This window comes from Trichechus manatus, unplaced genomic scaffold, assembly GCF_000243295.1.
Source record: "Trichechus manatus latirostris isolate Lorelei unplaced genomic scaffold, TriManLat1.0 scaffold00050, whole genome shotgun sequence".
Lineage (NCBI taxonomy): Eukaryota > Metazoa > Chordata > Mammalia > Sirenia > Trichechidae > Trichechus > Trichechus manatus.
The window spans coordinates 16,822,382-16,847,006 of record NW_004443986.1 but is presented as its reverse complement, the minus strand read 5'-3'; the positions used below and the strand labels follow the sequence as shown (position 1 = coordinate 16,847,006).

The following is a 24,625-nucleotide window of genomic DNA, read 5'->3' as shown; positions in this document are numbered from 1 at the left end:
GACCAGACTTAACGGTCTGAGACTGGAGGAACCCCGGAAAGCATGGCCCCTGGATTTTCTATCAGCCCAGAACTAAAACAATTTCCAAGGCCAACTCTTCAGACAGGGATTGGACTGGACTGTGGGACATCAAGTGATACTCGTGAGGAGTGTGCCTCTTAGCTCAAGTAGATATAAGAGTCTAAACGGGCAGCTTCTGTCCAGAGGTGAGATGGGAAGGCACAGAGGGTTAGGAGCTGGTTGAATGGACATGGGGAATCAGAGGTGGAAAGGAGGAGTGTACTGTCACAGTATGGGGAGAGCAATTAGAGTCACATAACTATATATGTATAAATTTTTGTACAGGAAAAATAAAAATAAAAAAAAATCCCAGTAAAGACACCAGAGGGTGATAGGTAACACCTAACCACCCTTAGGGACCATCTATATGCAGTGTGGTCCCTCTAAACCTTGTCAGGCCACAGCCTAGGGACAATCACCTGAAAGCTTATAGGTCAAAATAATTAATTTAGCTGGTAGGGAATTTTCATGGTTGAGAAGCATTTCTACTAGACTATGATCTTTCATTTTACTTGGCTCCACAATCAACACGCATGGATGCAGTAGTCAAGAAATCAAAGAAAGCACAGCATTGGGCAAATGTGTTGCAAAAGATCTCCTTAAAGTGTTAAAAAGCAAAGATGCTCTTTAAAAACTAAGGTGCCCCTGACCCAAGCCAAGGTGTTTTCAATCACTTCATATGCATGTGAAAGCTGGACAATGAATAAGAAAGACAAAAGAAGAATTGATGCCTTCGAATTATTGTCTTGATGAAGAATACTGAATATACACCGTGGACTGCCAGAAGAACAAATCTGTCTTAGAAGTACAGCCAGAATGCTCAACAGAAGCAAGGATGGTGAGACTTCATCTCACATACTTTGGACATGTTATTAGGAGGGATCAGTCCCTGGAGAAAGACATCATGCTTGGTAAAGCAGACAGTCAGCAAAGAAAAGGAAGACCCTCAACGAGATGGACTGACACAGTGGCTGCCAACAATGGGCTCAAGCATAACAAAGATTGTGAGGATGGCGCAGGACCAGGCAGCGTTTCATTCTGTGTACACAGGGTCACTATGAGTTGGGGCCAACTCAATGGCACTTAACAATGATCTCCTTGAGAACAAGGATCTTGTCTTACTCAGTACAGTTATCCCAACACCTACACAGGATCTGATAAGAAGATTGTGCTCTGTAAGTGTTTCTTGAATGGATGAGAAATGAGTGAGGGCTATTAAAGTGTTGAAGGCGGTTTGTTGAAACCATTCCTCTGGAATTTAAAATTCAAGACAAAGCCATCCTTGTCTTGGGCAAATAACTCGCCCACATGTAATGTGTGGAAATGATGAAATTAAGTAAAAACAGTTCTAGGACAGTGTGCCCATGCATATACCGTGCATGTCTCATAACATTTCCAGAAGTGAATTTTGGTCTTATTCACTGGTCCTCCTATATTACAGGTAAATCATATCATTCTGTTTATTTTCTTTCGTTCTGTTCATTTTCTTTAATCTCCTGCTTACGTGTGTAAAAATAGTCCAAAAATGTTACTTTTGATCATAATCATGTTTCAGTTTGAGATTTATAAAAGCAATAAAATATACACAAATCTTGTTCTTTTAGTTTTAGGCCTAGGATCATTTCCTACTTAATAATTCGTAGTTCTTCATGCATTCACACTCTTTGGTTTCAACATGGCATCCCACTGTTCCATTCACGAGAATGACGATGATATTTTACCAGGAAATTACAAAAGTTAAATTTTGTATATACACTTTTGATCTACTGGTAAATACTTCTGGCTTAAATTTCAAGTAATATGTGAATTTCCCATATAATCAGAAATAGAAACTGAAGTCAACAATGTGTTTAAAAAAAAAAAAAAAGAAAACTGGCATAGTGTACTTCTGAAAATAATGGGGGGGTGCACGGTTGGCAAAAAAATATAATGCATGCATTATTTGCAAAAAAATACAGTATACAGAAACAATTCCATCTGAAGGAAATGGAGTAGATTCTCAAGCTAATGATATTTTGCTTCTCTCAATGTGATAGGAATACTGAAAAAGATCAGCCCTCTCTCTAGCTAACTCTATAAGCATTATCCATTTCTCCATCTCTCCTTGTACTGCCACACACTCTACAAGCCAACATGAAAATGAATCCAGGGAGAGAAATGTCCTAGTACAGTGTCATGGTGTTTTTTGAACATCCCTTCCCTTTTGTCTCCTTCATCTGTCTTGTGTCTAACAATAGTTAACCTGTTTTACCGTCTGTCTCAAATCTGTTTCTAGTGGAATTTCACTGGCTTTTGTTCAATCTACACAAGATGAAAGTAATGGCAACAAGAAGTGGTAAGACTAACACTGAGAGTGCAGTCTGAAAACAATGGTCCTCAGGCTTCCTCAACCCACAGACCACTTCAATGACATAAAAGACTCCATGGATCACTCCTGATATCTCCAACCACATCACACATCAGAATCAATGGGAAAGCTGGTACTGCTTCTGATGGGGTGCCAATGAGGAAATGGTCTAAGACCTCTTAAGTTTCTTAAATTATTATTTTTTGCTGGAAGCAAAAGTACAGACCAGTGGTACAAAGAATTACATGATTTAGAATTATCATTCATCCAAAAGGGGGCCATATGACTGTCATAGTCCTGTAGCATCAACTTCAAAATTCTGATTGAGTTTATTTGAAACTTTTCCTTTATAATTTATACCTTTCTGACCTCCAAAAGGGGGATTTAAGGAATTTTGGGTACATACACTCTCAGAAGCCACAGGAGCCACAATTTGCACATAGAAAGGCTAAATACAAAGAGATTGAATTTTCCTGGCATCATTAATCAAAACAGCTACTCAGGCATGTTCATATACACGTCAATCCTCACAACAAACTTAGGTATGGCTATTATTATTGCTGTCATTTTAAAACTGAAGCTCAGGAGGATTAATTTAAGTAACTTGCCCAAGGTGTCAGCACTAGTAAGTAGTAGAGCAAAGGTTTGAATTCAAGGCTTTCTGACTCAAACCTTTTGCACTTAGCCACTCAAATATAGTACTGGCCCAGGACCCTGTTATTGAAACCATGAACTGCATAAACAGTTGACCACACGTAAAAGAATGCTGTACCTCACATGATATGCAAAATTTAATTAAAAATGAATCAAAGACCTAAATGTAAGAGTTAAAACTATAAAACACTTAGGAAAAAACAGGCGTAAATCTTTGACCTTGGATTAGGCAATGGTTTCTTAGATATGACACCAAGAGTACAGGCAATAAAAGAAAAATTGACAAAATGGACTACATCAAAATTAAAAACTTTTGTGTTGTAAATGATACTAGCAAGAAAGTGAAAAGAAAACCTATGAAACAGGAGAAAATATCTGTAAATCATATATCTGATAAAGGACTTGTATCTAGATATATAAAGGACTCTTACAACTCAATAATAAAAAGAAAAATAACCCAATTAAAAAATGGGCAGTTTTGCACTTGACTATTAACCAAAAAGTTGGCGGGTCAAATCTATTCAGTGGTGCCATAGAAGAAAGGCCTGCCGATTTGTTTCTGTAAAGATTACAGCCAAGAAAACCCTATGGAACTCAGTTCCATTCTGTAACACATGGGGTCACCGTGAGTAGGAACTGACTTGACAGCAATGGGTTTATTGTTTTTAATAAAATTCACTGCCATCAAGTCGATTCTGACTCATAGCAATCCTATAAGACAGGGTAGAACTACCCTATAGGGTTTCCAAGGCTGTAAATCTTTCCAGAAGCAGATTGCCATATACTTCACCCATGCAGTGGCTGGTGGGTTTGAACTGCCAACCTTTCAATTAGCTGCCGAGCTCTTAACCACTGCGCAACCAGGGCTCGTTTCAGAGGCGGTTGTGGGGGGAGAGAAGGGGAATTGCTCCCAGGGCACAAGTTCAACGGGACACCAGTGGCTTCACTAGTGAGATGCAGGGGATGCAGACAGCACTGGGTGACACTGTCAGAGGAAGTGACACCATACAGTCCAGAGATACATCCAAGACCAAACTACGCAGGACTTGAGCTGCTACAGAAAGTCTGCATCTGCTTCAGCCATGTCTTGGCGCTGCTCTCTGCTGCTGTGGCCCTAGGTGTCTGCCGGGATGATTCACCTGCCTGGAGGCGCCACTTGTGCCACTGCCTAGGCACCCCCGGAGCTCGCCTGTTAGCCCACTTGCAGCCGGGGCTGCAGGCCGTGATGGGAAATTGCGCGTGGGTTGCGGGCGCTCAACTTCTCCTTTTTGGTGCTGTTATTGATGTCTATTCATCTCGAAATTTGGGGAGGGCACAATTTAGAGACTTACCCTGGGCACTTGAATTGGAGGGGGTCGTAATTTAGAGATTGCCCCTGGGCTCTCGTTACCCTTGCTACCTCCCTGGCTCCTTTCTTTAATCCTCAAACCAAACCAAACCCATTACTGTAGAGTGGATTCCCACTCATAGCGACCCTACAGAACAGAGTAGACACTGCCCCATAGGGTTTCCAGGGAGCAGCTGGTAGAATCCAACTGTCAACGTTTTGGTTAGCAGCCAAATGCTTAACCACTGCACCACCAGGGCTCCACTTATTAGTCCTTTGGGAAACAGAAATCAAAACCACCAAGAGATACCACTTCACACCCACTAGGATGGCCATATTCAAAAAGACAGACAATAACAAGTGTTGACAAGGATGTGGAAAAAAACTGGAACCCTCATTCACTCCTGAGAATGTAAAATGGTGCTGCACTTTGGAAAACAGTTGGCAATTCCTCCAACTGCTAAACAAAGAGTTACCATATGACCCAACAACTCCACTGTTAGGTATATACCTAAGAGAAATGAAAACACATGTCTACACAAAAACCTGTACATGAACGTTCATAGCAGCATTATTCACAGTAGTCAAAAAATGGAAGCAACCCAAATGTCCACCAACACATGAATAAACAAAAGTGGTATATCCATACAATGGAATATTATTCAACCACAAAAAGAAATGAGTATTGATACATACTGCAACATGGATGAACCAAAAAAAAGCTAAGTAAAATAAGCCATCAGAAAAGATCACATATTGTATGATTCTATTTATCTGAAATGCCCAGTGTAAGCAAATCTTTACAGACAGAAGACTAGTAGCTGCCTAGGGTGGGGTGGTGGGTTGGAGAATGAGTAATGCGGCGCAATTGGTTTCTCTTATATATGGCCTTTCTGGCCTTGAGTTTATAATTCTGCTAAAACTGGTTGGTTGGGCCACAACCTGCCCTGTGATTAGTCTATTGTACACAGTTTGCAGGGATTGGTCAGTTTACTATGCAAATAAGGTGCTAAACCACCCAATAGGATTAAGTGACCTTGTGGGGATTTGTCAGTTTGTGGCCTGGCTGGGAGGGCTATGCCTTGAAATTGATAAGGAGTTTGTTTATATAAGCAGCCAACTGGGGAGAGGTTTTTAGAGAGAAGCAATGGGAGAGAGGGAACCTCCTAAAAGAGCTGTAATACAGGTCAAGAGCTGTAATACTGAAGATGGCATGAGATGGCAGTAGCAGTACGAGAGCAGTGGGAACCACGGGGTAGGGATATAGCTGCAGTGGTGCTTGCTGGACCACGGAAAGAGAGTTGAGTGCCCAGGAGGCTTGCTGGCACAGTGGGGTGTTTCTGGGCACTTGTTGGTGGCACCAAAAGAACTGTAACACTTGCCCAAGCAGGGCAGAGGCCCCGAAGGGCCCAGCAGCAGAGGCGAGGCCCAGTTGAGAGAAGGGCCACTGGCTGGCATGGCCAAGAGAAGGTCCTGCCTGCAGGCACAGATAAGGAGCTGAGAGCTGTCTTGGATGGAAGCTGTCCTGATTGACGAACTGTCTCCTGTCTCCTGTGTTGTACCTTGTTACTTCCATGTTGATCCTGATCCTGAGTTGTAACCTGTTACTTTCATAAATCACATAATTGTGAGTACGGTCTGTGAGTTCTGTGTGGCCAGTGCAACGAATTATCAAACCCAGCAGAGAAGTAGAGTGTCGTGGGAGGCATGGCTGGTGTCAAAAATGGTGAAAAAGTTGGCACTTCATGCTGATTCTGATTCTTGTCCCTCGGGAATCTAGGCGATTCCTGATGCTAGATTGCAGGTGGTGGTTGTTGTTATTAGGTGTTGTCCAGTCAGCTCCGACTCATAGTGACCCTCTAGGACAGAGCAGAACTGCCCCACAGGGTTCCAAGGAGTGACTGGTAGATTTGAACTGCCAACCTTTTGGTTAGCAGCTGAGCTCTTAACCACTACACCATCAGAGCTCCAGATTACAGATAGGGACTGCTAATGGGTACTGGGTTTCTTTTTGGGGTGATGAAAATGTTCTAAAACTGACTGGAGTGATGACTGTACAACTCTGTAAATATACTAAACAACTATTATCTTGTACACTTTCAATGGGCAAATTTTATGGTATGCGAATTATTTCAATAAAGATTTTTTTTTAAAAAAAGAGTTGACCAGTGGCTGTGAGACTATGAGAATCCTGCTCTGGATCATTTGCATTCCAGATGTCCTCCTGGCACTGTTTATACGGTACAAACATACCGGGTAAGAGTCACCATCCTCCACTTGAGGGGAAGCAAAATTATAGGATCTTCTCAATGACAACCATCTGGCCAGTATAAAGAAAGTTTCTGTTAATTTTGGAACGCAGTGCTGCAATTGGCTTGTGCCCTGACCTGCTGGAGGGGTCCACGAAGCCTGCAGCTGGCCAGAGCTCATAGCCCTCCTGTCTGCTGAGGAGGCAGGAAAGAGACCTAAAAGTACAAAGTAGAAAACTCAGAACACAGCTCAGAATATTTCTTTGTGCCAAAACATATGCGAACAGCGCAACGTTGAGTGCTCAAACCTTCTTCACCTCAGACCTCCTCCCTACCTCCCATGCACAAATACTCTGCTATTCTAGGTTAAACGTATAAATACAGGTACATTAGGAATCAGCTACATTATATAACGATCAAGCATGAAGGATCTTTAAAAGGATTATGTGCAATGTAGCACTGAACCTGGAGCCAGACTCCATGGAATCAATCCCATCTCTTTGTCACTTACTAGCTGTAAATTTACGAGTTACTCTACCTCTCTATGCCTCAATGTCTTCATGTGGAAAATGAGGATAATAAAGGCAACTGCTTCTCAAAATTCTTACAAAGATTAAATAAATTAATCCATGTAAAATGTTTAGAATAGGGCCTGACACACTGCGTTAATAAGTTTTTTACTGTTTTTATAACTGATAAATGCCATCACTTCTATGAAGAAAGAGACTAAAGCTCAGAATGGTAAAGTGACTCTGTGGCTGGCAGTGACTCCTGAACCAGTGTTCTACCACAGAGCATTAATATATAACCTTGCATGTATAATGGCCTTTGGCTAAGCTACAGGGCTTGAAAGATGAAAAGTATTAAGAGCACGGGGCCTAGCTCTATGTCTCATACAACATGGGTGTTTGTAAAATGTTTAACCTAGTCACTTTTCATTCCAGGTTTAATATTCTAATATCTAAATATTAGATGTTAGTATTCTAACATCTAAAGAGATGGTTTGACACTAAATCCCAGAATTTCAAATGTTCTGCTGCTCAAAAGGACAGCTCAAGACTACCAAAGAAAATACACACAAGCTTTTTTTTTTTTTTTTTGCATTTTCCTCTAAAGAAACACAGGGCACAAGACTACCTGAGTATGCTAGCATTTTAGGAAAAAGATACTTTTCTTCCGTTCTCTTCCGGTATCCTAGTAGTACACTCAAACAAGCAATTTAGACGCTATTCTCACGGCTTAATAATGTTTCCAACTTTCAATAATTGACACTTATCAAGGTAATTAAAGAGGCAAGAGAAGCTTACAAAATAATTACAACATTTGACAAAATACAATAAATGCAGTGGAAGAGACACAAACATGTAGCCAGAAAACTCTCTATGCTATAGCCAGAATAAGCTTTTAAAGAATCTCATCATTTCTTTTTCTCTCTCTCTCTCTCTCTCTCTCACACACACACACACACAATCACTCCACAGTGTCTGAACCAGCCTAAGGCCCTGCAATACCAAGCCTCCCTTCCACCCATCCACCCCTGTAGCCTTGTCAGAGCCTTACTCTTATCAGGATGCCAGCCAGGCAGACCTTCTGTCCTTTCCTCAAACTCACCACTCTATATCCTGCTTTGGGGGACTTCACGTTAGCATTCCCTGGGCCTGGAAAGTTCTTCCTTACAGCCCCCAACAGTAACTCTGCCTTGGCCTCCCCATTTAGCTGGTTTCTATTTATCCTTCAAGCTCTGCTTAAGGTTTTTCCTCAAAGAAGTATTCCCCAACAATCCAGACTATATTAGTCTCCCCTCCCTCCAATTACATGCACCTGGAAAATGCTACTAACCACTTATAAATGAACGCCTTTCTTCCCCACTAGGCTGTAGGCTCAGGGAGAGCAGGAGCTGCATCTGCCTTGTTCAATGTTGCTACTCCTGTGCCTAGCACAGCACCCAGCACGCAGTAGGTGGCAAATGAAATGAATAACATCTTCAAAGAACTCAAAAGTTCAGCTGATAAACTAATTTCCTAACTTCTCCACTCAAATTTGATAACAAGCATCCCATATCAAGCTGCCGGCATGAGAGGAATATACAAAAGCATTGGTTATGTACTCTTTTGGAGAAAAATTCAGAATGAACAAGAACTCGGATTAGGATTACACGTATTTTAAAGTTAACATGTGCAAAACCCCAAGAAAAAAAACTGTTACTTTTTAAAACAAACTTCAAAAGAAGGGAAAGCAGTGATGTCTCCATCAAAGCTTGTCATTAACACTTATACCATATACTCTTTGTAGCAGACCACTCACATAGAAGGCTGGAGGAAACAAGAAAGGATTTGTTCCTCTTAGGCTATTACTGTTCCTTCGTTTAGCTCCTAATGAAAGACAATGTGCTGAACCACAGTTTTAAGTATATCCAGGTAAAGTATCCAGTGGTGTGATGGGCTTCTATGAACAGTATGGCCAGCAGGAGGCAGCACACAAGCTGAGGGAATACGCAGCAGTATGTAAAGACAGGGGCCTCTGGCAATGGCTCCAGCTCCCCTTTTCTTTAGAGCTTCCAGCCTGGCACCACTCATAGCATTAACTTCTCTTACTTCGGAAGAAAAGACCGAATCTTTCCCAAGAGAACACATGGTACAGGTATCACATGACAAAGATTCCAAAGGATCCTCCTAGAGAAATTCTGCTTTATTGAAAGATACACAAATACAGTCAGCAGGGGAAAAAAAAATGACCTCACTACCAGGAAATAAGGTACTGGAGCAAGAGACTAAAATTCCTATACAGAAAAGAGAAACAAAAGAGGAAGGAAGCCAGAGGTTAAAAAAAAATAAAAAGAGGTGGGGGTTGGGGGTGGAAGGAAGCATTGAGGATGAAAGAAAAGAAAAAGTGTGATAGAAAGAGGAAGGACCAGCAACTAAATATTACTCAAGGACATAAGATCCATACATCTCAGAGCTTAGAGGGAAGAGACCTCAAAAAGAAAAATCATCTGGTCAAGCTCCTTCTCTTTAAGTTAGCAAAGTATTAGTTAGCCTCTGGCCGTTCACTAAAGCCCAATCTCTAGTTATCCACATCTAATCTAATCACTGACAGTCCTTGAAACAAAAGCAGAGTCTTCTAAACCCCTCTCCTCACCTAGTCTCTACTAATTATTAAAGGAAAAATAAACAGGAAATCACACTAACCAACCACACTATGCATAGAGAAGGAAATCTGGGCACACCCAACAGGCGCACCTTTTGGCTGTGCTAGGTAACCTCTTCGAAGTAACTATGTCAAGTTGTAAAACTGGCAGGGTAGCGCCAGCATCTGACCTTCTCTCACCTTACAAGCGGGAAGGAGAATCAAGATCAACAGGCCAAGGCTGATTCCTTTAAGGCGGAGGTCAGACATACCTCCTCTCTCCACCACCTTTACAAATTCTGACATCAACCATCCCTCCCATGGCACTACTTCTCTGCTGACTTCAATCGTTGCTATGGCCACACAGAACTCACAGACAATACTCTTGTTTCTGGGGTTTATTAGGGAAGTAACAGGTTACAATTCAAGTTCAGGAATGCTCAGGATAGAGTTCTTCCATCAAGACAGCCTCTTCTCAGCTGTGCCCGCAGGCACACCTCTCTCTGGCCCCTCAGCCTCTGCCCTGCTCTGGCAAGTGTTACAAAGCTCTTTTAGCTCTGCCAACAAGTGCCTGGAGGCACCCCACTCCACCAGTAAGCCTCGACCTCAAGGCACTCAGCTCTAGCTCCGTGGGTCGGCAAACCTAGCTCCACCAAGTACCTGGCAGCACCCTATTCATCCAGCAAGCCTCCTGCCTAAAGTTGCTCAGCTCTCTCACGCCACGGGCCAGGAAGCCCACTGCACCGTCTCCTGCCAGTCTCTCCTGCCACCACTTCTTGCCATCTTCAATGTTACAGCTCACCCTCTTTCTCCCTCTGTCTCCTGGTTCCAGGAGCTTCTCAGTGCCGGAATCCTGGATCTCACCACTCCTGGGATGGCTCATTTTAAGCCTAGCAGGATGGCAAAACTGATGGGCCACAATTACCTTATTTGCACAGTCCTGCCCAATCCCTTGGGTGAGAGTTACAAGACTATGGCAAGAAAGGCCACACAAAAGTAACCCATCACACCGCACAAGTGATCCTCCCAGACATGCCTATCCTTAAAACACTCCAGAGCATCATGACACTATAACCTTTAAAATGCTGTCCCATCAAAGGAAGGATGGGACAAATATATCTCCTGACTCTGAGAGATACTAGAAATACTGTGGTTTCAAAATAACTGTTATTAAATTTAAAAGTGCCTAGCTCACTTTCCATAATAAAAAGTTTTGGTTTTCTTCCCAATTCCAAAAAAACGGCTAGCACAGTTTCCAGCACATAACCAAAAACTCTGACTCATGGCGACCCTGTATGTGTCAGAGTAGAACTGCTGCGTACGGTTTTCAATGGCTGATTTTTCAGAAGTAGATCACGGGACTTTCTTCCGAGGCCCCTGTGGGTGGACTTGAACCGCCAACCTTAAGGTCAGCAGCCGATCGTGTTACCTGTTTGCACCACCCTGGGACTCCTTCCAGTACATTGTTGTTGTTGTTAGCTGCCATCAAGTCAGCCCCAACTGTGGGCAATCCCATTTGTTACAGAGTAGAACCGCTCCACAGGGTTTTCTTGGCTATAATCTTTATGGAAACAGTTGCCAGGTCTTTCTTCCTCAGAATTGCTGGGTGGATTCTAATTGCCACCCTTTGGGTTAGCAGCCAATCACAAAGTGCTTGTGCCACCCAAGCTCCTTGTTCCGGAACACAGTAGGCTTTTTTCCTACATTTTATTTTGTTATCATTGTTGAAAATACACACAGCAAAACATACACCAATCAACAGTTTCTACATGTACAATTTAGTGACACTGATTACACTGTTTTGAGTTGTGCAACCATTCTCACTGTCCTTTTCTGAGTTGTTCTTCCCCCATTAATATAAACTCACTTTCCCCTAAGGTTCCTATCTAATCCTTCGAGTTGCTGTTGTCATCTTGATCCCAAACAGATAGTTCTTAAAAGAGCGTAATGCTCAAGGCAGGCCTTTTTTTACTAGTTAAGCTAAACTATTGTTTTGTTTTAAGAAGACTCCAGGGGATGGTTTAATGTTTTTTGGTTTTTTAAATTTATTTACTTATTTTTATTATACTTGGTTTAATGTTTAAAGATTATCCAGGGCAATAGTTTCAGGGGTTTATCCAAATTCCATGGCTCCAGAAAGTCTGGAGTCCATGAGAATTTGAAATTCTGTTCTGCATTTCCCTCCCTTTAATCAGGATTTTTCTACAGAATCTTTGATCAAAACGTTCAATAATGGTAGCTGGGCACCATCTAGTTCTTCCAGTCATGGCAAAGGAGACAGTTGTTCATGGAAGCAGTTAGCCACACCTTCCATATCCTCTTCCTATTCCTGACTCTCCTTCTGTTGGTCTAGGTGACATAGTAGGCTTTTCTTAAATACTGATTGCACAAGTGAAAAAACAACCTATCCTGAATCATCCTCACAGTTGAAGAATAGTTGTGTTATGTATGACCTTCTCAAGATATGAAGTACATTCACAAATTGAAAGGAGAGGGGGTACTATTTTTAAGCCATTCTGCACAGCAAGGCAAGGAAACAGGTGTTACTACCTGTATTCATTTTATGGCAATTTCTGAGTCTGTAAAACAAACAGAAATGGTGGGTGAGAAAACCAAAAGTCTTGTCCTTACTTTAGGGCTTTGAAACTGTTGAGGTGAAACTGATACCTTGGTCTGCACGCAGTTAAAGCTGAAGGTGACAAAGGGAAACTGTTCCACTAGGGACTTTTTTTTTTTTAATAAAAGATCTTTTCAACTCTGCAATTCCAGGTTATTGATGGCATTTGCTTGAAACCTTTCCACCTCTCTGCGAGCCAGGCAAGACCGGCTCCTTCGGCAGTATTCGAGGGACTCCCAGAAGACCCAACTGAGGGGCATAAGCGTTTTCCTCCCGCTCACTCGGAGGTCATCTTGCCATTCAAGTCATCCCAAAACTGCTTTTGTAGCTTTCCTTGAAGTGACAGGGCAGCTACTGCTCTCATAGCCCAAGAGGGGGCTGTGTCCGTACAGCAGGGGTGTCAGTGCTGTGAGAGAACCGCTTTTGAGATATATTCCCAGTCGGCGCAGGCTTCTGTGGTCCTAGAAGGGACCGCGACCCCAACCACCTGGAGGCACGTCCGGACGCCGCCCGCAGAGACGCCGCCCTCGGGCCACTCAGACAAAGGACCCAGCCCCCGGCGCGCCCCCCAGCCGTATGCGCGTTCCCCAGCCGGGGGCCACTCACCGCTCAGATAGTTGGTCCATTTGTACAGCACCCCCTCCATGGCGCTCGCAGCCCCCTTCTTCCCCGCAGCGCTGGGGCCGCTTCCTCACGCCCGCCGGCCCCTTCACTGCCCCAGTCCCCAGTAAGCGAGGAGCACAGGCAGCAGGGCCATCGCCCGGCGCTGCCGAGAGGCCCAATGCCAGTACCCGGGCCCGGTGCGGGGACACCCGGCCGGCCTCACATCCTCGGCCCGGGGGCGGGGTCACTGCGGAGGCCTCGGCATGTGAGAACGCCGCCGGCAGGCGGACCCGAGCGGCGGGGCCCAGCACGCTGTCCAGAAGGAGGTCAAGGCACCGGCTTGGTCCGAGGGGCGCGTAAGCCTCCAAAGTGCGGCAACTGAGGATCGCGACCAGTGCCACTGCGCGCTACCTGACCCCTCCAGCGGCCGGTCCAGGAGCACGCTCGCGCATGCCCAGTGCGCCTCACACGCTCTCCTTTCCAAAATCCACTCCGTGGTTTCGCTGCCGCGGCGGCTGAGCTGACGTAGCGGGCTAAGCCCGCAGAGAAACTGAGTCCTGGGGAAATTCTAAGACGCCGGCTAGAGTGTCGGCTCTGGGTGAGAAAGAAAGAGGGGTGCTCTTGAGGAAACGTGTGGGACACAGCTTTGACTCTTAACGGTGCCAAAGTTGGGTCAGGTCCCATTTCCCGATGTTTGGGACTCGTCCTAGGCCCCCTATGGTACCCACTGGGCTCTAGTCCTCAGCATCCAATACTTATTTCGATGCTTTCTGTTTGATCCCACACCCTGGAGATATCCAACAATAGGACGTACGGAGATGATAGGCATTTCATGATGGGATGCTGTCTGGCCGGTGCAAATATATGTTGTCTAAACTCTGGCGCAGTGGTTTAAAGCTATGGCTGCTAACCAAAAAGTCGGCAGTTCGAAGCCACCAGCCGCTCTTTGGAAACCCTTTGGGGCAGTTCTCCTCTGTCCTATAGGCTCGCTATGAGTCGGAAATCACTGGACTGCAGTGGGTTTGGTTTGGTAAACTGTAAGGCTTTGTTAGTCGAGGTCCCAGGGCCAGCAGCATTGGCATCACCTGGGAGTTTGTCAGGAATGCAGAGTCTCGTCCCCAGCCCAGACCTGCTGAATCAGAATCTGCATTTTAACAAGATCCCCCAGGGGATTCCTATAGCTGCTGAATCATAATCTGCATTTTGACAAGATCCTCAGGGGATTTCTATGCACATTAAAGTGTGAGAAGCACTGTGCTAAGAATATTTGACCAGAGAAAGTGTCAAATATAGATTAAGTGGAAAAAGGTTACGAAACAAAGTGTACAATATGATCCAAATTGCTTTAGTCACATGCCACAGAAGCATGCACCAAAATGTTAAAGCTGATTATTTGTGGATGGGGGTGTTACAGATGGTCTTTTTCTTTTCTCCGTTCTTTTTTTTTTTTTAGAGTAAATTTGCCAGATTTAGCAAATAAAAATAGAACAATTATACGCTGTCTGAAATTCAAATTAATTGGGCTCCTGTATTTTATCTGGAAACCTTATTTTAGTGCTTTTCAGTTTCTTCCAAATTGACTATAATGAACATGTTTGCTTTTGAAATTAGACGAAAAATGTAAAACTAAAATTTTTAAATTAGGATGAGCATATATAATTGGTAACCGTGATTACTATTTCCTCTTTAAAGCAAAGGTCTGCACGTCCTTACCCTCCAAGCATCTCTATTATTTGCCCCCTACACTGCTACACTAAGGTCACCTAAGTGATAAATTATTAGCAGCCATAAAGTTAAGTCGTGGAATGAATCAGAAGACTTGAAGTCAGATCTCAAATGAATACCTTCCCTAGCCTAAATTTACTTATCTTTAGAATGGGATTAGAAAAACAAAACAAGACAAAAACCTGCCTTGCTCGTTGGAGTGAGGTTCATGAACGGGAACGCGCTTTGTAAACCCTAAAGCACTAGGAAAGTCATTATAGTTTATACCATAAATTAATTAATGAGCAATAGCAGGAGACTTGGATGTGGAATCCTGGCGGGAGAGGGTGCTCACCAAGGGCGATAGTAAACAGGCCTTTCCTGAAACCCCTATCGTTTCACTTGACCTAGGACGCTTTCTAACCTCGCTCTTTCCGGGTACTTAATGTAGGTAAATCGGCCGGAGGGGTTTCCGGTTAGCTCCTCCCCTCTCCCAAAGTCCGGGGATGTGGAATTCTTCAGCCGCCGAACTCTAGGAACAGTTGGTGTCGTCTTCCGCGGGCTGGCTCCCCAAACTCGCCAGGCTGCCAATTACAACTTTGCGGCGCCATTGGCTCGAGAGGCACCTGAGGGACAAGACCGCGGACCAATAGGAGGACGCTCTGTCCAGGCGGCTGCAGTATAAGAGCCAGTCAGGCCTTGGTCTGGATTTAACTCTTTAGAGGTGAGTTTGCAGTGCCTGGGAAAGTTGTCGGTAGTAAAAGTGCCACGTCTGCTAAGGAGGGAGAGTCATGAACTTGCCAATTGCTATTACCCCTAATCCTGAAGCTACGTTCTTAACTCTTTGAAGTCAGAGGCCCTTTCTGTGCTTTTGTAAAGACTCTTTCCTGCCCTACTAACATGAGGCTCTTCTCGTGGAACGCGGTCCTGACCCTGTTAGTCACTTCTTTGAGTGGGGCTCTGATCCCTGAACCAGAAGTGAAGATTGAAGTTCTCCAGAAGCCATTCATCTGCCATCGCAAGACCAAAGGGGGAGACTTAATGTTGGTCCATTATGAAGGCTACTTAGAAAAGGATGGCTCCTTATTTCACTCCACGTAAGTAATTTTGCGCCACAGGTGAAATAAAAAAGAACCCACCCTCCTATGCCAGCTCCCGAGCAGGTAAGATTGCGGGTACCTGGTTTAACCGCTCTTAAAAATACCGTATTTACTTCTTTGGGAAAGGAAATTGTTTAAAACCAATCTTATGTGACAAGGCCTTTAAAGGTCTTTTTGGAAACGTGTGGTCTGGATAAAGCTGTTAATTTTTTTTATTATGAAAATTAGAACTAGAAACTTTGAAATACTGCAGAAATATCAGGTTATAATTAGGCAATAAGTAGTAAAAGCTTAAAAGAATTCTCATATCTCAAACTCCTTTCTTGGGGAAAATTACTTAATTCCTTTTTATCTGGCATAGATATTTACTTAAAACTTTTCACAGCAACTTTATGAGCAAAATACACAATCAGTTATTTGCCTGTTGAAGGATATGCTAATGTTATTGCATTGACCTATTGACTTTTATTCTGACAGATGATATTTAGATCAAGTACCATGATTTTCAGTAGTGATTTGCTTCTTTCTAGAATTCAAAGACTTAATTGAGGGGTGTGGGTGTGGTTATGGAAGCTAAATCCAATACCTACAGTGAGAAATTTTCAGGTGGTTACATTATCATTATTTCTATTGTATAAACAAGGAAATTGCAACATGGAAAAGTTTTACAAGTGTAATGATTTCCAATTAGGCATTACTTCAATTCATTCCATTCCAAAAGTATTTATTGCGCATTTTATGTTAGGCCCTTTGCTGGGTACTAGGCAGATTCAGAAATTTTGCTTCTATTCATCCTCATCCATTTATTTATCCATCCATCTTTCAAACCTTCCTCGAGGGGCCACAAGTCAGTCCTTGGGGAGACAAAGATGACTAAGAGTAGGTGCTTGTCATCTAGCAACATACAGTCCGCGGGGGAGAGAGGAAAACAAGTAAATAACTCATGATATAGAGTATGGAAGATATAAAGTGCTAGCAAAGCATAGTGGAGCCTGGAATTAGTTGTGCTCTGGGAAGTGAGGAAAGAGACTTCCCAAGACCATAAATGAATTGGGCCTTGAAAGATGGGTGGGGGTTCCCAGGTTGATGACGGGGGAGGAAGGACATACTAGGTAGAGGGAATGGCATGAGTTAAAGCAGTGGCCCATCCTAGACCTCATTTTCTGATCAACTGCCTTTACTGGGCATTCAGACCTGGTCTGGCATGGGGTTTCAGGGAAGTGAATGGCACTCTTCTCTGAATTCTGTTAACAGCAGGAGCATAAAGCAGCCCTGGCAAATGTTTCAAAAAGAACTGCCACAGAATTCTCAACACTCCTTTGAAATTTTCTTCTTGTCACCAAGGCCAGTGCCACAATGATTTGATTTGCATACAAAACAGTATCATGATTTGCATTTCTAATTTTCACTTACTTTTTTTATTTCCAGTCTGATCTCTTCAAACCCAGCCTGATTTCTTTGAAGTCTCACAATCAAAATTTGGCCGACTTTGGTGGTCACCATGGGGCATTATTTAGCAGTTTGCTGCTAACGTTCTAGTACCCAATGAGGTGACTGTTGTCATGGAGACTCTGTCAGGAGCTGATAACTCTGAGTATTATGAAGAAGTACCATCAAATGATTGGTTTATAAAGTGTTTATAAAGCTCCTTTGGCATTTCTAGAACCACAGTCTATATGAGCTCCAGCTTAAATCCTTTAGCCTTGACAAGAAATGAATGAAAACCGTAGCCAGTGCTGGATGGCAGATTGTTTTATCCTGCTTTATTTTTACCAAATTTGTTACTTTGTTCATGGGGGGAAATTAAGACCCCCCCTCCAAAAAAAAAAAAGAGAGAGAGAAGGAAATGTTATTTACCTAGATTTAGTAACTGTGATATCTGTGAAGCCCAGTAGAGTGATCACTCATTCACACCTACAAGACAGGTATTGCACCAAAAGAGAGCTAACTGGGGCTCAGACAGCACTCAGCCTCAAGCATTCTATTATGGATTGAACTGTGACCCCCCTAAATATGTGTTGGAATCCTAACCCCTACATGAGTGGGTGGATGTAAACCCATTTGGGAATAGGGTTTTCTTTGTTATATTAATGAAGCCATATTAGTGTAGGGTGTATCTAAAACCTAATCACTTCTGAGTGATATAAACAGCAGCATAGACACAGAGACAAGCAAGCACAAAAGGGGAAAACATAGATGCCACATGGAGATCACCAAAAAGAAGCTGAGGCAACGATTTTCCCCCAGAGCAGAGAGAGAGCCTTCCCCTAGAGCTGGTGCCCTCAAATTGGACTTCTAGCCTCCTACACTGTGAAAAAATAAATTTGTTCGTTAAAGCCACCCACTTGTGGTATTTCTGTTGCAGAAGCACTAAAAAACTAAGACATCACTCAGTAGCTCAGCAGGTTGGTTTTCTTAGGCTGGCCTCTCTTCAGCTCCAGCCAGGGTATCTTAACCACTCCCTTCCTCCCCAGTCCCTGAGGGGCCACTTCTCCAGGCTTCCCTGCAGAGCCCCATAGTAGAGACCTGGGGAAAGAAGCAGGCAAGAGTCTGAGTGGGGATTCAGGGGTGAAGAGCAGCCCTTTTCACCCGTTGGAGCTGTGCACAGGCTAAACCAGGAAAGCTTGTAGGTGGGACGTAAGATGTTGTTCTCCTGACTCCCTGACATCCATGTTATATGGATCCGTGTGTGTGCAGTAAATTCTCCTTAAGCTCTCATTCTTCCCAGAGTAACCCATTTTCCATTATTTTTTGCCTGTTTTGTACCATAGTGGTTTTCCTAGTATAGCATCACTTTGTGGTTACAACCTTGGGCTTTGGAGTTAGGCACGCTTAACCTCAGTTTCCTCTTCTGTACAATGGAGTAATCATGGTACTTACCTCATAGGATCATTGTAGCATTAAAAGAGGCCAAGCTGCTGTTGTAGCGGAGTGAAAACATCCATAGACAACACATAAACAAATGAGCATGGCTGTGTTCCAATAAAACTTTTTTTTTCAAAAACAGGTAGTGAGCTAGGTTTGGCTCATGGGCTGTAGTTTGCCAATTCCTACTTTATTGCATTATTTATACTTTCATTATTAAGATTTTCATATATACAGAAAAATAGAGAGAATATCATGTACCCATGATTTAGTTTTAACAGTTGTTAACATTTTGCCATGTTTACTTCATATATTTGATAGTTGAATTTTTATAAAGAAAATTACTGTCATCGTGAGATTTCACTCCCAACTACTTTAACGTGAATCTTTAAAACAAAAACATATTACTGCATAACTAACCTAATCTTTAAAAATAAAAACATATCCTTGCATAATCTAATAAAATGTATACTAATTCTCTAAAAAAAAAAAAAAAAAGAGGCAAAGCACTTAGGATAATACCTGGTATATAGTAAATGTTCAAACAATTGTTAATTGCTTTTATTGTTATTCCCTCTGCCCTTCTCTAACTGAGGCAACTGTGAAGTTTGCATCAGGAAAGATGGGCAATCAGTTGAATTAGTATAAAGTTAACTTGTATGTGTGCAGGTAAAGAATAGCTGTTTTTTAATTAACTTCCAAGCTAATAACTGCTTATGGATGGAAAAATGTACCACAGCAATAAAAAATAAAATTACTAAAGAGTTCCAATTTGTTTTCTATCATAGTCACAAACACAACAATGGTCAGCCCATTTGGTTTACCCTGGGCATTCTGGAAGCTCTCAAAGGTTGGGACCAGGGCCTGAAGGGAATGTGTGTGGGAGAGAAGAGAAAGCTCATCATTCCGCCTGCCCTTGGTTATGGAAAAGAAGGAAAAGGTAAGAACACCTCCACATTTCTTACCTTGGCACTTGAGTTCTTCTCTGGATTAAGAGATAAAAGTTAGTGTGACTTCTAACTTCTTGCATTCCTTTGGGAAATAATATCTTGGTTATCATTTAAAATGGCCTTTTAAAATAAAGTAAAATAATATCTAAATTGGCAACTGAGCTAGCATTGTAGAAAGGTTCTGGAACCCTGAACTCTACTAATGTTCACTCATTTGTTTCAACAATATAAAAAGAAACATTCAACATAAGTATCTTAAGTTGAACATTTGAAACACAGGCTATTAAGGCATTAAATGCAGTTTTAGATCTGGGCTCTTCAGGATTGGCTTGCGACTGTAGCTTCCAATAGCAAAATTTTTCTTGGGGGGTTCTTTTCACTTTTAAAGGTTATTTATAAAGCTTTTGAGGATTTATTAAAAAAAAAAAAAAGGGTGCCATAAGATGGTTTAGTTTCCCCGTGCCACAAAGCAGAAGCAAGCTGGCTAGCTGGCCTGGGGAGTCTCTGACTATGCCAGTCCAGAGCAAGCTCAGGAACCTGATGTTTGAGTGAGAACTCATATAACTTTACAAAGAAAAACTCGTCCAATTTCCTTTATTGCAATCTAACCTAGGGAAACAATTCAGGTATCAGGAGAAAGATTTGTGAACGGGGATGTCCATCACTGCATTGTTTCCAATAGCAAAAAAATTGGAACCAGCCCTACTACATGTATAATGATAAAGGTTTAGCTAAATAAAATATGGCCCAGTTATTAAAAATGGAATCCTCAAAGATTTTAAACATTGTATCTGAAATGCATGATATGTTATATATAAGTAGAAAATAAAGCTGTGGTATATCTACTATGATACTAAGTATTGGAAAAGAAGTATATGCACACAGAAAGTGAATCACAAGGAAATAAATTAGAATATTTATTGGGCTGTGGGACTGGGCATTATTTTTATTTCTGGTTCATTCTCTTCCATATTTTTTTACAATGAGCATATATTACTTATATAATGAGGCGAAAGTTGTGTGTGTGTGTTTTAAGTAGTCATCAGAGCCACACAAAGAACTACACTGGTGTAGTATAAATACTAAGTCTAACCTTACCATTTATAAACGCAATCAGGATTCCTAGCCCCAGTTTCCTAAGAATGAAAAATAAGGTGCCATATGTGAAGCAGTATATATTCTAAAATGGAGCTTGCCATATAAATTTTATCAATAGAAAAGAATTTACTAACCAACTTCCATTCTTATTTTAATTATAATCATCTTTAGAGAAGAAAATCAAGGATCTAGAAAATGTTTCTCTGGTGCTTAAAAGTATTCTTTGACTTTCCTGTATCTTCATTGTCTCATCTTTAATATCTATGGATAATACAATTCATTACTCATTCTCTAAACTATAATTAACTCAGTTTTACTAGATAACAAGTAGAGATCCAAGTTTAGATCTCTTCCTTCAAACTAAGTGCCATGAAACTAATTCTTCTACTATGTATTTAACACTAATTTTGTAGTTTTTTAGTACCATGCTTGCATGCCTTCTTTGGAAAGATACCAGTGTTAACGACGACCTAGTGCATGCCCTTGTCTCTGTCTAAATGTGGAATGGTAAGCTTCGTAGCACACAGTGTAAGTGGTCTTCTCTTTGAGACTTACAAATGCTCTTTCATGGAATACTTGGAAATATTTAGAAATGTTTATTAGAAATCTGCATGTTAAATATGGCTACAAGGAAGAAATTTTGAAACAAATTGTACTTCTCAGAAAGTTTTTTTTTTTTTTTTTAGGTCTTTGGGACTTTAACAAAACTCTTTTCACTATTCACTTTCAAAGATTTTTATCTCCCTTCTCAGAAATTAATTTGAATTTCTCCCCTTCAATTCCCATGAAATTTCTTTAACATATGTGTAATGTTCTATATCAAAGGAGATGTTTGTAACTTTTTGAAATTCCTGCATTGTTTTTAAATCCTGTAAGAGAATTATTATATCTAAGTAACATTTATTGAGAAGCTACTGTTTATCATGCATAGTGCTAAGTATTTGTCTTAATTATCTCATGCTGCTATAACAGAAATACCAGAAGTGGATGGTTTTAGCAAACAGAAATTTGTTCTTTCACAGTTTAGAAGGCTAGAAGTCTGAAATCAGGCGCCAGCTCTGGGGAAGGCTTTCCCTCTCTGTCAGCTCTGGGGGAAAGTCTTTATCTCCTTTCAACAACTGTGGGCCCAGAGTTCCTTGGAGATTTCCATGTGTCTTGACATCAGTCATTCCCTGGATCTAGGAGGTTGTCAGCACAGGGACTCCAGGTCCAAAGGACATACTCTGCTCTCAGCTCATCTTTCTTGGTGGTAGTGAGGTCCCTCCTTCTCTGTTCTCTTCTTTCTGCTTTTATCTCTTGTAAGATAAAAGGTGATGCAGGCCATACCCCACAGAAACTTCCGTTACATCAGATCAGGGCTATGACCTGAGTAAGGGTGTTGAATCCCATCCTAATCCTTATTAACATAACCTAATCCTGCCTCATTGACATAACAGAAGGCTTGCTCACAAATGGGACCATAATCGTGGGCATACCAAACCAAACCCACTGCCATCAAGTCAAATCCAACTCATAGCGACCCTATAGGACAAAGTAGAACTGCCCCCATAGGGTTTCTAAGGCTGTAAATCTTTTATGGAAGCAGACTATCACATCTTTCTCTCTCAGAGTGGCTGGTGGGTTCAAACCACTGATCTTTCAGTTAGCAGCGGAGCACTTTAACCACCATGCCACCGGGACTCCTCCTAACCACAGGCATAGAGGCTGGGGTTTACAACACATGACAAAATGGAAGATAATCAGATCATAAAATGGAGGACAACCACACAATACTGGGAAGCATGGCCTACCCAAGTTGACATATATTTTGGGGGAACACAATTCAATCCATGACATTCTACCCTTTGGTCCCCCAAAATTCATGTCCTTGCCACATGTAAAACACTTTCACCCCATCATATCATCCCAAAAGTCTTAAATCAACTCTAAGTCCAAATTGCATCCTGGGGCAACATTCCTCTTCATCTGTGAACCTGTGAAATCTGGAATACAGGTTATCTGCTTCCAAAGTACAATGGTAGAACAGGCACAAAGTAGATATTTCCGTTATAAACGGGAGAAATTGGAGGGAAAGAAGGAATAACAGGTACCAAGCAAGTAAAGCACCCAGCAGAAGGATTTACACTAACTCTCAAGGCTTGAAAATAATCCCGTTCTCTGATTCTCTGAGACCATTTAGGCAGTGGCCCTGCCCTCCAGACTCTGGTATTGGCCATGCTCTCTGGATTCTGGGTAGAGGCCCCTTGACCTTGGGCTTCAGCTCTGCCTTCCAGGCCCACTGGGACGGCAACTCTGCACCCTTGGTTTTGGGCAGCCCCGTTCTCCTAGTCCATCTAAGTGTCGATCCCACTCCCTTGACCCCCAGCAGGCCCAATTCTTCTGCCCCTTGGGCATGGCAGCCCCGCCCCCTCTGCTTTGGGCAGCAGACCTGGACCCATGACCCTGGCACTTGTGACCAGCAGCCCCATGCTCCAAACTGAGTTGGTGAAGATCTGACTCTTTGAAACCTACAGGACTGTGGCCCCACTCTTTTGAAACCCCAGAGGCTATGACCCCACCCTTTGAGACCCCAGAGGCCACGGCCCTACCCTTTGAGACTGAGGCAGCTCTGCTTCCCATGCTCTTGTCTCTTCAGCTTCTGCCTTCTGGTTCCTTGGCCTCTCAGCCCCTCAGGCCTCTTGAGCCAGCCGGCCTCTGCCCTGCTTGAGCAAGTGTTATTGTTCTTTAGCTCTACCCTTCGTCCTCATAACAGTCTCATGAGGTGGGGAAATATTATCTACATTTTACAGATGAGGAAATTGAGACTTAGAGAAGGGCAGATACAAGCTTCAATCCCAGACAGTATGTCACCTGAGCTCACTTAATCATATACTGCCTTCCAGTGGTAGAAATGGAAATTCTATATGTATTTCTAGGTCAGGACTTGCTGACTCAAAAGTTAGTAAATCATTTGTAATATAATTAATTCAGAATTATCTAAAGCACTTTAAGTCAATATTAACAGGTAATATTTTTTCTTTTTTTGGCAAAAATATATACAACAAAACATGCACCACTTCAACAATTTATACACGTGCAGTTCAGTGACATTGGTTACATTCTTCAAGTTGTGTTACTTTTCTTGACAACTTTTTCCAAACGATTTCACTGTCATTAACACAAACTCACTACCCACCTAAGCTTTTCATCTATCCTTTCGAGTTGCTGTTGTCAATTTCATCACCTATAGATAATTTTTTAAAAGAGTATAATGCTTAATGCAGATATCCTTTTTCTGTTTCTTTTTTTATTGTGTTTTAGGTGAAAGTTTACATCTCAAGTTAGTTTCTCATACAAAAATTTATACACACATTGTTACGTGACCCCAGTTGCTAGCCCTATAATGTGACCGCACACTCCTCCTTTCCACCCCAGATTCCTGTGTCCATTCAACCAGCTCCTATCCCTTTCTGCCTTCCCATCTCGCCTCCAGACAGGAGCTGCCCATTTAGTCTCACGTATCTACTTGAACTAAGGACACTCTTCATGAGTATCATTTTATGTCTAATAGTCCAGTCTAATCTTTGTCAGAAGAGTTGGCTTCGGAATGGTTTTAGTTCTCGGTTAACAGAGAGTCCCAGGGCCATGTCTTCTGGGGTTCCTCCAGTCTCAGTCAGACCATTAAGTCTGGTTTTTTTTCTAGAATTTGAGTTCTGCACCCCACTTTTCTCCTGCTCCATCAGGGACTCTCTGTTATGTTCCCTGTCAAGGTGGTCATTGGAGGTAGCTGGGCACCGTCTAGTTCTTCTGGTCTCAGGCTGATGGAGTCTCTTGTTTATGTGGCCCCTTTCGTCTCTTGGGCTAATATTTTCCTTGTGTCTTTGGTGTTCTTCATTCTCCTTTACTCCAGGTGGTTGGGACCAATTGATGCATATTAGATGGCCAC

The 24,625-nt window shown here is 42.4% G+C and overlaps 2 protein-coding genes across 4 annotated transcripts in view; one reads left to right on the top strand and one right to left on the bottom strand.

The window, feature by feature from the left end:
- PLEKHA8 (pleckstrin homology domain containing A8) overlaps positions 1-15,134 on the bottom strand; it is a 114,539-nt gene extending 99,405 nt beyond the window's left edge. For 2 of the 3 annotated variants that reach the window (XM_012555861.2, XM_023732365.1), the window contains exon 1: positions 12,987-13,441. In XM_012555861.2, the coding sequence (XP_012411315.1) occupies positions 12,987-13,026 (40 nt within the window). In that variant the 5' untranslated portion in view covers positions 13,027-13,441. Of the gene's footprint in view, positions 1-12,986; positions 13,442-15,111 lie in introns of those variants that run through there. The other variant, XM_023732364.1, reaches the window with a different exon arrangement.
- FKBP14 (FKBP prolyl isomerase 14) overlaps positions 15,130-24,625 on the top strand; it is a 15,773-nt gene continuing 6,277 nt past the window's right edge. The window contains exons 1-2 of the mRNA XM_004377497.2: positions 15,130-15,784; positions 19,441-19,592. Of these exons, the coding sequence (XP_004377554.1) occupies positions 15,588-15,784; positions 19,441-19,592 (349 nt within the window). The 5' untranslated portion in view covers positions 15,130-15,587. The remainder of the gene's footprint in view (positions 15,785-19,440; positions 19,593-24,625) is intronic.